General features: G+C 36.0%; 1 protein-coding gene across 1 annotated transcript in view; it reads left to right on the top strand.

The window, feature by feature from the left end:
• LEMD3 (LEM domain containing 3) overlaps nucleotides 1-15,220 on the top strand; it is a 47,924-nt gene that overhangs the window by 24,032 nt on the left and 8,672 nt on the right. The window contains exons 4-9 of the mRNA XM_069852742.1: nucleotides 6,067-6,134; nucleotides 7,800-7,879; nucleotides 7,964-8,112; nucleotides 9,809-9,910; nucleotides 10,912-11,014; nucleotides 11,249-11,427. Of these exons, the coding sequence (XP_069708843.1) occupies nucleotides 6,067-6,134; nucleotides 7,800-7,879; nucleotides 7,964-8,112; nucleotides 9,809-9,910; nucleotides 10,912-11,014; nucleotides 11,249-11,427 (681 nt within the window). The remainder of the gene's footprint in view (nucleotides 1-6,066; nucleotides 6,135-7,799; nucleotides 7,880-7,963; nucleotides 8,113-9,808; nucleotides 9,911-10,911; nucleotides 11,015-11,248; nucleotides 11,428-15,220) is intronic.

Genomic DNA, 15,220 nt, shown 5'->3' with positions numbered 1-15,220 from the left:
AAGTAAAAAATAAGTCACTTTTGCTTAGAGTCATAATTAACAGCTTTAAACTGCATAGATGTTTACACATCACAATTGGGAAATGATGAGGTTAAGGTGTGTTTATGACTGGTACCTGGTGAGTGTGAATTACAGCAAAATGTATTTCATAAAGTCATTTATTTATCATCCTTGCTTATTTAATCCATTTTGTGTTTAAGAGGCAGTGGCTCAGGTTTAGTTTTTTAAGCCTTACTGGGTTTTTTTTATCCCAACTGTTTGTTTTGCAACCAAGGGTCTCACCGGGAAGGCTTTTCCATTATTACTGGGTGCTACAGACATTTCTGAAACATGAAAAAAATGTAGAAACAGCTCTGTCAGACGTAAGACTGACAATTTAATATATCAGGGATATGTAGGAGATCTGTGAGAAGTTTGTGCAGCATTGTAAAACTTTTAAGTTGCAAGAGTAATTTTCCTGCAGAAGCTTTTTGTTTCCAGAGCTCTTACAGTATCTGCAGTGAATAAAATAGCTATTTGGGAAACCCCAGTGACTGCGAACTAAACAACGTACTTGCCTGGATAAAGAGGTTTGGCACCTCATTTCTACATCTGTGAAAGAAAGGGGCTTACTTATGTGCATCTAAACTTTTAAAAAAGTGTACCCGTCTACCTCAGGAGAGGAATCTCTGTGCTCCAAGATGACCACTTTCTTCCCCAGGTCTCGAAGGGTGCACTAATATGCATTAGTTATTCCTGGCCCAGAGCATCTTCAGTTCGTAATTTCAAAAAATATAGCTATACTTTCTGGTTAGATTCTCCCTCAAACTGAATCTGTATTGCAAGATTACCTGGTTGCTCAGCAGAGTAGCTCTCACACTGTCTGAAGAATGACCTAAATCACCTGTACTTAAAACTTATCCTCACATCAGGTTTCTTAAGGTATGAAAGAAGTCTGTCATCCATTTTTGAGTAGTATATTGATGTAGACCTGGCACAATATCTGGAAGCTGTTTTAAAAGTCACGGAACAGAGAATGCTGCTAAAGAGATGCAGGGTTTAAAAGTGTTGATTTTGCACACAGTGTACCACTTCAAAAGAGAGAGAAGTAAAGGAATATAGTTTTCCTAAAACTAGTGCTTTTCAGGTCTCTCTCACATACTTGGAAAAATTCTCTCGTTTTATACTTGGCTATGAATCATTTGTTCATGTTATAACTATTAATATTAAACAGGCAAAAAGGCAGACTGGAAACTTGCAGTAGTCTGTTCTGTTAATCTTTATTCAACATCTTGACTACCATGAAGATGGTCACTTCAGAATTTGGTTTTCAGCCCTCTTTGTTTTATTAGACTTATGTTTTATTAGACCTATTTTTACTGAGCTAGTTTCTTGTCTTGTCAACTTCAGTTGGAGTACAAGCGATGGGGCTTTTATTTTAAAAGGTAAAATGCTGAAAATTGTTTGAAGGAAGGAAAAGTCAGAGGAACAGTTTGTTAATTTGACTTATTATGCCATGTTCCAACTGAAGATGCCAGTTCTGTGCTGTGGTGCTCCGATATGATGTAAAATGATTTAATTATCCTATGTAAAAATAGATTGCCTTTAATGCATCACTCAGTGTTCTTAGAATTACTGGTCTGTCAAACCTACGGTGAGTAATGCCTACCTCACAAGAAACTTGAGGGAGAAGCAGTGTCTTCTCATCCAGTTCTGAGTTCAAATTTGTGTTCCTGTGTTGTCTAATGGTGCAGCCTTTCTTCAAAGCAGCAACTTTTTATAGACAGTATATATTTCAGTGTCTGACACTTTCTCCTGAACCAAAATGTGCTTTATTTAAATTAGACTTGCTTCAGGCATATGTTAATTACCGGATGTCTTGGTCATTCATGGAAAGACTTCAATAGATCACATCCATTTTCAGTCAGACTTGCAAAATTAATAGATCTAACCACTATATCCACAAGAAGCAGCTAGCTACCTATGGGTATGAACCTTCTTTCTTATACATGAAGAATTTTTATTTAGCTAGACTTTTCTTTTGCTTGGCATTCTCCGCAGTGTGATCTGTCAGATTTAGACAGTTTCCTTCTGAGCTAATGGACAGAACAGATCCTTGAGATGCAGGGGTGAATTAAACTTCCATATGTAATAAAGCTTAGTGATAAATCCATGGCTGGAACAAAAACCTGGTAAAACACTATATATTGCTGTATGTTAATTTCAAGTGTCAGCTACTATATCTGGTTGCTGTCACAGGTTTTCTGTTCTGTCACTCTCCTTAATCTTTCACTCTTCAGGTAATTGATATTGTGCTGTTTCCAACCAGTGATTTAAAGAATATTTAGCAAGTTCTGGGTTTCTGTAGTTTGAGAAAACTGGTGAATTTGCCTTTGATCGGGCATTTTTACTTGCTCTCGCAACACTTGTTCTGCTCCTGCTTTTCTCCAGTTATCTACTTTAGTGTCCGGCTGCAAGTAACCTTTAAGCATGAGACCTGATAAACGTTTATACAGTTTGCTTTTTGTATTGGTTGACTGTAAGGTGTAAGCTAGGGATCAGTGCTAAATCCATGTGTTCCCTAAAGTAGTAGATTTCCACTGGATTTCGATTCTGGTACTTTAAAAGAATGATATACATTGTAAAGTGAATATTTTAAAATTCTTAGTATTTCTGTTAACTATATATGCTGCAGCTCATAAATGAAGCTAAACACCCAAATGAAAGTCAGTTTCAAATATTCCAGCCTGCACAGGAAAGCAGATCTGATGTATTTTCTGTATTAAAAGCAATTGTGAGAACAGACCTACATATTTCTTTAGAACTAAGATTTTACTTGCTTTTTGTTAGTATTTCTAGGAGAGGAACTCAACTTACGTGGCTTGCCCAAGTATGCTAACATAAGCTAAAAGGTAATTTTGTGATCCTTGCTAGGATGTGTTATTTCTCGCCTTGCTACAAGGGCAAGTAGAATGGTTCTTTAATTGCACTTGCATCTGTGCCCAAGAAAAGTTTGAGTACAAAGATCTGTGCTTTCTGTAAACTCACAATAGACACTTTAACAGGGGGGCAGTTTTTACGAAGGGCTCAGATCTATCTTGCAGCAGACCCATGTAAAGTTTTTTTTTGCTTCTGCTTCAGTTTTATTCCTGGGTATAGGGCCTCAAATGGAACAGTTGGGAAACATTTTTGGCTCAGACTGTGGAAAGTGGGTTTCCAAGCCAAGTGGTTAATGATTGCACCAAAGTTATTCGAAGTAAGCCTTCATTTGCAGAACTATTAGCTAAAGCGGTGACTGAATGGCATATAGGAATATCATGCTGTTTGCAGTAAAACAGAAGGTTGTCTGACTTGTGAATTGCCCAACTTCCTGCAGGCTTTCAAATACATGAGATTCTCAGAAGAAAACTGTTAAATGGTTCTCAGCAATAGATAGATTGGAATGAGAAAATGCATCTCCAACAGCTTCTTCTACAGGACTGAAACTCCCCAACTGTAGCTTACTTTTGTTTCAAGAGTGGGAGGAAAGGGATTTTTTTTTTTTTTTGCGTCCCCCTCCCAGCAAATTACCCAATGAGGGTAATTTGAGCTAATGAGCCTTAGACATTGTCAGAGCCTAGGCAGCAGAGGTGTTTTAAACTGTTAAACTTGTTCAGAGGGAATATAGTCAGAAAAAAAAAGAAGAGAAGCAAGACTGTGAGGAAACTGTCTACTGTTTTTTGAAGATGAGTGCAGAAGCTGTGAAGTCAGTATGTTGGCTGCCTACTGCATAAATTTAATCCCTGGAAGAAGACAAAGAAGATTAGAATTTAAAACTACTAAAGTAATCTAGTAGTTCCCCATCTAAGGGAGCTTTTATCCTCTTTAAAGAGGTAATTTTGTGTTGTATGCATAAAAACCCCACATGAATCCTGAAACTTGTTTTTAAGAATTTTTTTTTCTCAATCTGGTCTCCTGCTTGTATTTTGTTTGCTGTGTATTAACCTCACCTTTTTTGTCCTTTCTTATTTATTTCAGAAATGGAGTCTCTTGCTTATCTAGGTAATTAAAAACCAAAAAAACAGCCAAACAAAAGGTCCTAAGCAAAGGGGTCTCATCTCCCTGCTCTCACAAGCTGTTTTGTTCAGTCAAATTATGACTGATACGCTTTTTCTGTGTCAGAAAGATCCCAGTGAGACTTTAGGTCTTGCCAAACAACAAAAAAATGTTAAGTGGATGAATACACATCAGACTTGCTCATTTCATGCAACTTAATACCTGATTGAGACTGTACATATGGCTTCTACAGAGATACATGTTGGTTGGTTTGTATGTATTCCATCATTTCTAGATTTAAAACAGTATCTTTACACCAGAGACTGTATAAGTATGATATGTAATTATTCCCAGGTCTGCTAATCTTGAAACATGACATCACTGGTGGTTACACGTGTAAATTTACAGGTTGTAGAGTTGATGCTGCACACAAAAAGAATGGCTGAATTGCATTCAAGAATAGCCTATCGCTCCAATTCTGGTGCTGACTTCTAAATTCAGATTGTTTTTTTGTCAAAGGTGGTGTCACTTTCACCAGTCATCTGTCTAGTTTTGCTATTATAGTACACTCAGGCACTTTAAAAGTCTAAGACATTGCATGTTAATTATCAAGTGAAACAGCTTTTAAAGCAATATCTTTTCTGCTTGGTGCTTGGTTGAAAATATATGCATGCACATAGACTTAGTTCCAGCAGCACATCTAGGCCAGAGAGCATATGAGCACTCTTTGAAACAGCATTCCTATTTCTCTGTAACCCAAAAGCAAGAAGGCCAAATTCACTTAAATTTGTTGAAGTTTATTGAACAAAACTTTGCTTTAGCAATCTGAGAAGGAGTTTTGCTTCACACTTACTTCATTGGAGCTCCCTACTGTAAATGGGATGTGAAGATGCTTCTCTAGTGTTTCTTCACTATTGCTCTGCCTCAAGTGTTCTTATTTGTGTAGGGAATTAATAAGTAACTTCATTTAAAGGGTGTTCCGGTTTGGAGTAATTCCACTTTTAAGTACTTTGTATGAATATAAACAAGAATTTCTTTTGTGTATGCATGAGTGTCTTTAAACTTTCCTAGCCTTACTGTGGCTTTGGGAATAGATTGGCATAGATTCAGGAAGGTAAAGCCAATGTAACCCTGCCAGTAAAAGACTGGATTTGTTATTTCCTATTTTAATGTTTGGTCACAGTAAAATCATAGTTATAGATGCTAAGATTTTTATTATTTTTTTTTCAGAAAGATCAGGAAAAAAGTGGTTTACCAGTCCCTGACAGTTCATCAGAAATGATGGCCTAGTGGTAGATGAAACTGGTGTTAGACCTTTTCTGTCTAGCTTTGTGATGGGATGACTGTCACTACTTATTTTCTTGCATGAATTGGGTACATCTAGTTTCTGAAAGAAAATCAGGAAGATGACAGCATGTGGCTGTTGAGAACTGACTGTGCATGTAATCCCTTGTTTCCCAGCTACTGATGCATCCTTTCCAAAAGAATTAGAGGGATAGTAAAACCACCAGTTTCGGGTCATACTGGGGTTTCATGATGTTCAGGAAGGTGATTAGTTATCACAATAACTTGGACCAGTCTAAAATGTAGTAACTTCATAGTGGCTGAAATACTGCTATGGACATGTTGCAACTGGAACTAAATTTGTCTGTATAAAAGATAATACACGTTTCAGAGTAATGGAAATTGTTTGGAAGAAGTTGAGTCAGGGTACAGGAACTTTCTTATGATAACATCTTCTTGATAGTACTTCTTCCTGCCTCTTGTTCTACTTTCAGTGTAAATACCAAAATACACTTTCTGACCAGTACATGAAGTTGTATTAATGTGACTTGTGCATATTATTAGCTATGACTTTCTTAAGGTTTTTAAGCTTTTTTTTGAAGGAGAAATTTGTCCAGATTTTTCCACATTTTAGTGGAACTTCTGAGAATTATTGAGCTACTGCTGCTTGCGTAGATTGTGTTAACATAAACTTGTATTCAGGTGATTTTATTTTGTATGATACAGTAATAAGTAGATAAAAAATAAACAAAATTTTAATTTTACCAGGGGACCATGAATGTGGCAGCTCTATTCAGAGAAATCTTACCATCCAGGAGGCAGCTGCATATTTAAAAGTAAGCAAACGAGGTATTTTTCATTGTTTGTATATAAGATTTGTGTTAAGTTACAATCTGTAAGGCCTGATTTCGTATCTAGTCTAACTAAAATTTGACTTAGTTTTGAATGCCACTTGGCAATGTTTGGAATTGATGTCTTTAACATGTGCTACTCTAGAATTTTTATTTGAGGATGTAGAAGGTTTTGGGGGAAAGGGAAGATGAAAGAAAGTGGCTTCATTGCAATGAAAGTATAGATAGTAGTGCTTCAATGGCATGCAGGGTTTTTTTTTTCCCTTCAGTCAAAACACCAGGGCATAATTTGAATTGACAGAGACTGTTGACCAACACAAAAATCATAAATTTATGAAATTCTAATATCTAGAAGCTTATCCGGAAGTCAATATACTGTTTTTTGAGACTTAAGAGAACAGGATACTGTCCTCCTTTATTTGGGAGGAAAGGTTGATACATGGATCTGTACAATGAGCCTGATAGACAGCAGGTGAATGGAGACACCATTCATTGATGCTTTAAATAGCAATGGTCAAAATAGGCTTTTTTGTTAATTTGATAGGTGTGCAGTATTATGAAATCCCACTCTGCTGTCATTCCTCTGTCTCACTCCCCAAATAAAAGATGACTCTCGCCTTGCCTTGACAGCTGTAGGGTTTATTTTAGCCCACGTTGGTGTACCCTTCAGTGGAAAACTACTTGAAGCTTTTAAAAGGCTGAGGGGATAAGGTTTCTCTCAGGGCATTTAAACTGATGTGACTTTTAATACAGAAATGTATAGAAATCTTACATTTTGGCAAATGTTTACATAGCGGAGCAAGAGGGGCAATGTTAAGAGCCTCTTCAAGAAGCTGCTCACATTAATTTATGATTTGGCAATGATATTATGCGTCTGTTAAAACCAGTGCATTGTAGGAATGTATTGGGAAAAATCAACTTGATGCCGGATAACTGATGGTCTTACCTATCTATTATGCTTAAAGAATGACAGTTCTCATAACTGTTTTAACTCTAAGAAACTCAAATTTCATATGAAAATGTCAGTGTTCAGTGATAAAGCTTTAATAGTAAAACATTAAAATGGTTACTGTTTTTCCTAAAATGCTTATCCCTTAATCCTAAGCCAGTTATATTATGTGAGGTTCAAAGGACAGATGGAGATAAACCTTTTTTTGAAAATATATTTTCAAATACAATAGTAACTCCCTTTTTTGCGTTTTCTTTTTCTGCCAAAGAGCATGCAAGGTGAACTATGGAGACAGCTTTAGGTCAGATAGTTAATTCTCCTATGATAGTTGATACCATTTAATTAAAAGTAAATTTTTGTGTAGTTCAAGAACTGATATTACTACAAACACTGAACTGCTGGCAAAATATCAGTTAAAACTGATTTTCCTCAAGCTTCTTTGAAAAAAACCAAACACGCAAAACCACAACAAACCTGAACTGCTTTTTCAGCTGGTTTATATCTAGTTTGAGTTTACTCTTGAAGTTGATTTGCAGTGAGCACCGCCTAGTGGCTGAATAATTTTCCGTGCTGTAGGTCAGAATTGTTAGTAAAGCAGTGAAAGTGTTTAGTTACTACTCTCTTTAGTATATTAATTTTATTGTGGTGTGATAACTTTCTGGTTATTTATGAAATTACTCAATATTTGTCTTTTTTGACAGAATTTAGATCCAGAATTTGAAAGTGTACTTAACACGGCGTTACAATGGATCTTGGATAATGGGGAAGATGCTGGCATAAAGTAAGTGATCTTTATTTCTTTTCTAAGCTTAATTTCTTTTAACAGAATGTATCCTTTTTCATAGATACTGTGTATTTTTAATAGGTGTCTCAGCAATGACCCTAATGAGATGGATGTCACTAATGTGACGGATGTGAAGTATCTGGAATCCACTAGTCCAAAGATGTCCTTCAGGTGTCGTTTTCGCCGTGCATTTGTTAATGTAACTCACAGATTGTCAATAGTGCTTTTGGGTAAGTTAACAAAAAATATTGAAATTTTTATTGTTATTACTTGTATTTATGTAAGTGCATGGGGAAGAGTAAACAGCACGTCTAGAGAAAGTTTTTATTCGACCATAAAACTCGGAGTTCTTATCATCAGTATCTTGGTTACAATGCAGTTTGCTTTTCACTCCTGTTGCACCACTGTATTTTCGCATTAGTTGCTATCATATTCTACTGTAGTCAACTGAACTTAATCCTTCTGTGTGAACTCTTGCCTTTTTCCATGCCAAAGGAATACTTAGTGGTTTTCAAAAATTCTAGGTAGAATTGATTTGAAGAAACAAAACACTTAGTAAAAAGACATGATAACCTTAATTTTGAGGGTATTTCACTGTTGTCCCAGGAATTTTGGAAACGTAACTACAGAAAAGATGATTTTCTTAGTTTTAGGAAAGGTTGGATGCCCAATGTGGTTGTCACTGAAACATCTTACCTCTGTGACTGTGTTGTAAATATGTATCTAATCCTTCAGTGAGACTCATTTATTTAGTCTTTGGTAGTTCGCTAGTTAGGTTTCAAATGAATTCAATTCTATTTAATTTGTAACCATACTGAAAACTATGCAGCATGAAAATGCAGGACAATTAAGTGCAGACGCTTGAGTCCTTTCAGCGTGACTGGATAGAAATACTGAAGAGGCAGAGTTCATCTCATGCCCTTATTGAATATTTAATAAATTGTTTATCCAAAAATCTTAACAATCTCATGCTTATAAGCAGAAGACTTGAGACCTCCTTCACTAACCTGTTGATGAACCAGAAGAATCAAAAACAAGGTGTCACAGATTGCTGCCTTTCTGATAATAGTGGATATGAAGATTAAATTGGGATGCAGAGATGAGACTTAGTATCCAAGTGAATTACTGGTCTGGTCAGTCTTACTGAGGAAATTCTGTCTCAACTTTCTCATCTGTAATTAAGGTTAATTTAAAGCTCCATTTCAAAAATAAACCATTGTATACATGTTAGGTGTATTGTCATTAACACCCATTTTGGCATAGAATGGTGTACTTCAGTCTCTGATGTATATACTCTGTATATACTCTGAAGTATACAGGGCCTTGGAATCGTGGGTATATGAGAGAAATCATATGACTGTAATTTGTGTTGCCTGGTGTTTTGTAGGGAGTTGTTTGATTTATTATTCTTTCTTTTTAAATTATTGTTAAGAGATCTTTGGTGGTGTAGCGGTGCTCTCAGCCCAAGACAGAAGAAGCAATAAGATTTTTATTTTCATCTTTGTGCTGCTGGCCTTCCTAACTAGATTGTCCTTTTTGGGAATAATCTTTAAAGTAATAGAAAAAGAGCATGTAGTACTTTGTTGCAAGAAACACAAATCTGTAGCTGAACTGAAGCATTCCAAGTTAATTAGTTTTGACTGGTACGTCTAAAGCATGTGACTTGTCTGTCAGTTAATGAATATTGTGCATTTTAAAACTTAACGTGTTCCAAATTGTTGCTGTATGAGACTTTTGATTTTACTTTGATTTTTTTCAGTATAGTTGTTTTACATATTTTTCTTCACATGTTGGTAAAATTTCAAACTACAGTCATGGAGTACCAGGCTGTTCCTAAAACAATGAAATGTTGATATAGCTATATCAACCTTGTTAAATAACCAATGTTCTAATACTGTTTAAAGAGTATTATGCATCTTAATGCAGGTGTAGCAGTGGTTTGTGGAGTCTTGCACTACATGAAATACCGTTGGACAAAAGAGGAGGAAGAAACGAAGCAGATGTATGATATGGTGGTAAAAATCATAGGTATGGCTTCGTGAGTCGCATCTTGTGTATCTGTACCAGTTCTGTATAAGCTTTTGAAGTCTAGGCATTACTTCAGTTATGTTTTCTGCCTGTTAAGTTGTCAGTCACCATGCTGTTAGAGTTCTTGGTCAAATGTATGGTTCATGTATTTCATTTCTCTTTTTAAAAAACCCAAAACCCAAACATTTAAGCCTGAGCAAAGCTTTTGGTGTAGAAATTGTGCTTTATAAATTTCATCGACATGGCTATAATAAATTCCAATTGACTTGATGGTGTGTTATCTTACTACTGAAAATGTATAAATGTGAAGTTTGATTACAAGTTTGGTGATGTCACTTGCTTTTTCTGGATTTTCAGCTATCTTTATCTAAAATATCCACTCCTAAAATGAGTTAGCTCTCTAATTCCATCCTTAATGGCTTTTCATTGAAAAAAGCGTCTTTTTAATTAGTTAATTTAAACAGAAATTATGTTACTAAAATAGAATTCATAATTGAGTTCTGAAATTCTGCTTTTCAACTCGAAGCCGTGATGTTTTCAATACTTGTAGTCTTTAAGCTCTGTTTTGGGTTGTATTTTTACTTAAATTGTGTTACGATGATTGCCATAGGTGAAAGTACATGCAGAGATGGTAAACGTGTTTTCCTGTTTTTACCATTTTCCTACCTTTTTTGTTTGCAAATCGAGTTTTCTTGGGATGAGGGGAAAGCTCTTTATTTTCAAAAGTGTCTATCTTTGCTAACAGTTAAAATTATGAATCAAGACTAACTGCAAGAACTCTTTTCCTTTATTCCAAAGTTATTTGGGGCACTTGGAGGTGCTGTGTACAGTTAGTTTTCTTAATTTCCCTTCAGTATGGTTAGAAGGAAAAAGGTTTCAAAATGTCAAAACCACCTTAAATTTAACTACTGAAGTTAGGAGGGTTCGTTGCCAGAATTTATATTTTTTTGTAATGTTTGTATGAACTACATACTTACCAGTTTTTCTTATGGTGTCCTCAGATGTTCTAAGAAGTCACAGCGAAGCGTGTTCTGAAAATAAAGACTTGCAGCCTTACATGCCTATTTTACATGTGCGTGATTCTCTAATATCACCTCAGGACAGGTAAGTTCTCGCTAGAAGGACTGAGCTTCCTTATATGTAAGTAAGGAAAAATAATAAAAATAGGTCAATTAACTAAGTCAATTTAAGTAGGTTGTATAATATAATATTTTGGAGATTCTTACTGACATAGATGTGGGGAACAAGCACTGGGTTTCTCTTATGCGCTGGATGTTGGCTGTGCAAGTTGTTATAACGCTAACTTTGTAATTCTTGCTTTGATTTTTTTATTTTAAGGAGGAAAATGAGGAAAGTCTGGAATAGAGCAGTTGAATTTCTTGCAGCAAATGAATCTAGAGTTCACACAGAGACTCGAAGAATAGGTGGTGCTGAGTTCTTGGTTTGGAAGTGGATGCAACCTTCTGCAGCCTGTGACAAAATTTTAGTAATACCATCAAAAGTGTGGCAAGGACAAGGTACTAGAAGCTTAGTTATATTTTGCAAATATAGTTGTTTTAATTTTTGCGTCTAACTTCTAATGGTATTTTGTTGCTTGAACAGGAAAGACTTGTATTGTCTCACGCCTTTAAGTATTGTTATGAACTGTCAGTGCTGTTTATTATCTTGTAGTTTGATGGACTTTTTCTATGTACTCAGTGTCTGCTGATTTTCAAGCAAAATGAGCTTTTCTGTTATAGCTACTTCAGAAATACAGCAGAGGACGTCACCAAAATTAGTTGCTTGTTCCTTTTCATGAATTAAAAAAACCCTGGCTTTTTAATCAGTCAAATAATGACTTGCCTGATACTTATGAGAAGTAATTGGTTGTATCTGGCAGAAGGTAAATTGGAGCTTGTAGACTTGAGTTTCCTGCTGTTAAGTTGTCAGTGGGATACCTAAAGACAAAGTTCAGAGGAAGAGATGTTTTTTTTATTTTTGAAGGGAAATGGCTGGGACATAAGACTCTTCAATCAGCAGAACACGGATTTTAAACATTTCCTAGTTGTGCGTCCTTTCTGTCAGAAATGTTCTTCTACACTGTGCATTTGTATTTTAAGCTCCGCATTGCAGCAAAGCATTTGTTTTAATAGAGGAGGCTGTTGTCGTGCATGGATTTTGCAGTGGTCTGTCACTTTTCAACTTTATCATGGGGCCAAGTAGCAAGAATCCAATGGATTTTAAGTTGTCTGTCAGCAGTGGTCTTATTTTCCTAGTTCTTCTTTTTGCCGCGCTTCGGGTTTTGGGTGGGGTTTTTTGGTCAATAAAAATTGAAGTAAGACTTGAATTCTGGGTAGTAATAAAAAAAGAATTGTCATTTCTATCAGTGAGAGTGAAAGTAGATGTTTAAAGTGAAATCTTAATTGCTAGTTGCTTAAATGCTGTGTCTCTAGAGTCTGTCTTGCCTTATGTTCCTTTGTAATGCTGTAATATTTCTCCAGTGGGACTGAAATAAATGCTGTGCAGAATCCTAGTTTATAATCTTAGGTTTATTTTTATGGTGGGGAGGAAGAAGTGATTGCTTCTCCAGTTTTTAGATCAACTTTTTGAACTGAGTATTATCAAGGTTGTATTGTGCATTACTTTTATGGCATTGAACTACATGCTGAAAAAAAGCCTAGTTAAAAAGGGCCAGGCTTTCTGCCCTTCCTAATGCCAGTTTAACAAAAATTCCCACTAGGAAGCAGCTGCACTCTTACCAATGTTCTTCTGGAATATGCTAATGTTGATCTTAGTTTAACTAGTGCAGAGAGTAATAGGCTTCCCTTTTTTGCTCTTTATTGCATTAATTTTATAATTTCGCTATTTTAACAAATATGTTTTTATTTGTAGGAAACAATGAAAACATTGTTTCTTACAAAAGAGAGTACTGTAATTTAAAGTAGCTTCTTCCAATGTGATTTATTTCCTTTCCAAAGACATACCGAGAGAACAACTTTGTGGCCTGGAACATTTATGCTGTTGCAAGCTTGCTTGCCCAGAGAAAAGTACTGCTAACATTCTGGTATTGTCTCAGACCACTTGCATGTTTTCATAAGTTCTGTGTATGCTTTCAGCCTTGGGGTCTTAAATTTTGCTTTTCTGTAAGTACAAAGCAAAACCTAACAATTCTCTCTGGCAACTTGAAAAGCCAAATGTTTTGAGACATTTGCAGATACTTGGCCTGCTATCTGGTGAGGGTCTTGGTAGTCTTGGGAACCATTTCTTGCTTGTCTGTACTAAATATCGTGTTGGGATATCATTATGTCGTTCTCAGCGTTATTGTACTGGTTTTAGCATTACATTCCTCATCCGAAATGGGGGCTACTTTATTTTAAATACCTTGTAAATACTACTGCAGACTTGAGGTTCTGCAGTCATTGTCTTACAGTTGTGGTGACATGGCATTTTGCTCTGACAACTCTATTGCATGATTTCAATTTCTTACAGCTTTAGTTAGTAAGGTGTGAAGAGTAACTTCATTATAAGAGTTGCAGGGCCATTCCTTCCTAGGACATTGTCCATTAAGGATGTGCAAGTGCTTTAGGTGCAGTGCAGAAATGGCGTTTCATCAACAGCTGTCTTTTTCAACTCTAATACTGTCATGATAGATTTTCAGGAGCTTAAATTAAACATAGCTTCTGCAAGCCACGTGTATTTTGAAGCTGAACCTTCTCTGTATTTTATTCAGTACAGGCGGTGAAACATGATGCTCCAGTTCTGGAATTTCTCATTCGCTACTCATTTGTTCTCTTTTTCTTGTCTTGTTGAATTGCAATATAAATCACTCCCTAACATTCTGTCCTGTGTTGGAAATGAGACTGGATTTTCCTTCGTCTGGCAGACTTCTCAGTGCGTGATAGTTCAAGTGCTGTGTTGTGACATGGAATAGACGTTCAAGACTCAATAGAACAGGCGTTTCCAAAAACTTCCCAGAAGATAGTTCCTCTAGTAGCTACTGTTAGGTACCTTCTGAATTTGAGCATCTGATGCCTACTTTAGGATGTTATGAATGTGGATAGAATAACCTTCCCTCTCAGCTGTGGGTTTAAGCTATATGCCGCCTAGAGGATGTACTTAAGACTCTGCTTTCTGTTGAAGAGGCTATATTAAGATCATCCCATTTCAGTTGTTTTAATAGCAGTTTTCCTATTTTTCTTGTTACGTTTGTGGTTCAGCAAAGATCTTTGAAGAATTAAAATTGCATACTTTGGCTGTAACACAAGGGTGTGGAAATAGGAGTGGCTGAAATGATGTTGGTCATTTGGGCTCTGTATATCTTGTTAGTCAACAGGCAAAGGCAATTTTCACGTGTAAGGGCTCTTTCTGTTTTGTGTTACTTGTTTCCATATGAAGGTTGGAAATTTTTCTATTACATAAGTCTCACGCTTTTTGCACGGCCATTTCTTTCCTGATGTCAGGAATTCTAGATGCATGTGTCATTTTCCTCATTTTTGGAGGTGTAAGTCAACTGAAATTAAGTTTATCCTCTGTTTTTGAAGTTTGAATATAGAAGTTCATAAATCTAAACTATCTTCAAGACTACTAGGTCCTGAACAAAAGCAGTAAGTATAAAATCAGAACGAATTATTGGTTTTGAATCTTGTGAATAAATTTCAAGGTTACAATTTCTTTAACCTTCTGAGATCTGGCAGTGCTCTGTAGCAGAGAATAATACCTAAAGCATGTGCAGTAGAAGAAAGCCTCTTGACCTGTCAGTATGTATCACGATATTGGTAGCTGATAGCACACATTTTAAATACGGGATCTGCAGCATACATGAAGATATAGGCCATAGTGTCTGTTAGCATCAGGAGTTAAAGTATTACTGTGGCATTTTGTCTGGTCCTTCAGGGTGCAGCCTGTGTCTTGACAGATGTAGGATTTCGGTTTTACAGAGTCAGAATGAAGTCTAATATACTTCCTCTGCCATGTTATTTACTGGATGCAGTAGATATCTGTCAAAAAAAGGGAGGTAGGCTCATTATAGGATGATGGACAAACATAAGTGTGGTTTTGAGAACAGTTGACAAGAAAATTGTTAATTGAAAAACAATCTTGGTCATGCCAAAGTGTATTTTAATTAAATCAATAGGAACAAAAAAAAATCTAGTATGTTCAGTTTCCTTTTGAAAGAACATATACTTTGTCCTATCATGACTTTGATAACTGGAGCTCTAAAGAAAAATGGGTGTCCAGAGCTCTGATATAGCTAAGCTAACAGCAATAACTAAAGGTCTTTTGACGTCTCTGGAGACGAGATAAAGAAGTTGTCTGAAGTGCCATGTGTAG

Source organism: Phaenicophaeus curvirostris, chromosome 1 (genome assembly GCF_032191515.1).
Source record: "Phaenicophaeus curvirostris isolate KB17595 chromosome 1, BPBGC_Pcur_1.0, whole genome shotgun sequence".
Lineage (NCBI taxonomy): Eukaryota > Metazoa > Chordata > Aves > Cuculiformes > Cuculidae > Phaenicophaeus > Phaenicophaeus curvirostris.
The sequence above is the reverse complement of the archived record's forward strand: the minus strand, read 5'-3'. Positions and strand labels throughout refer to the sequence as shown.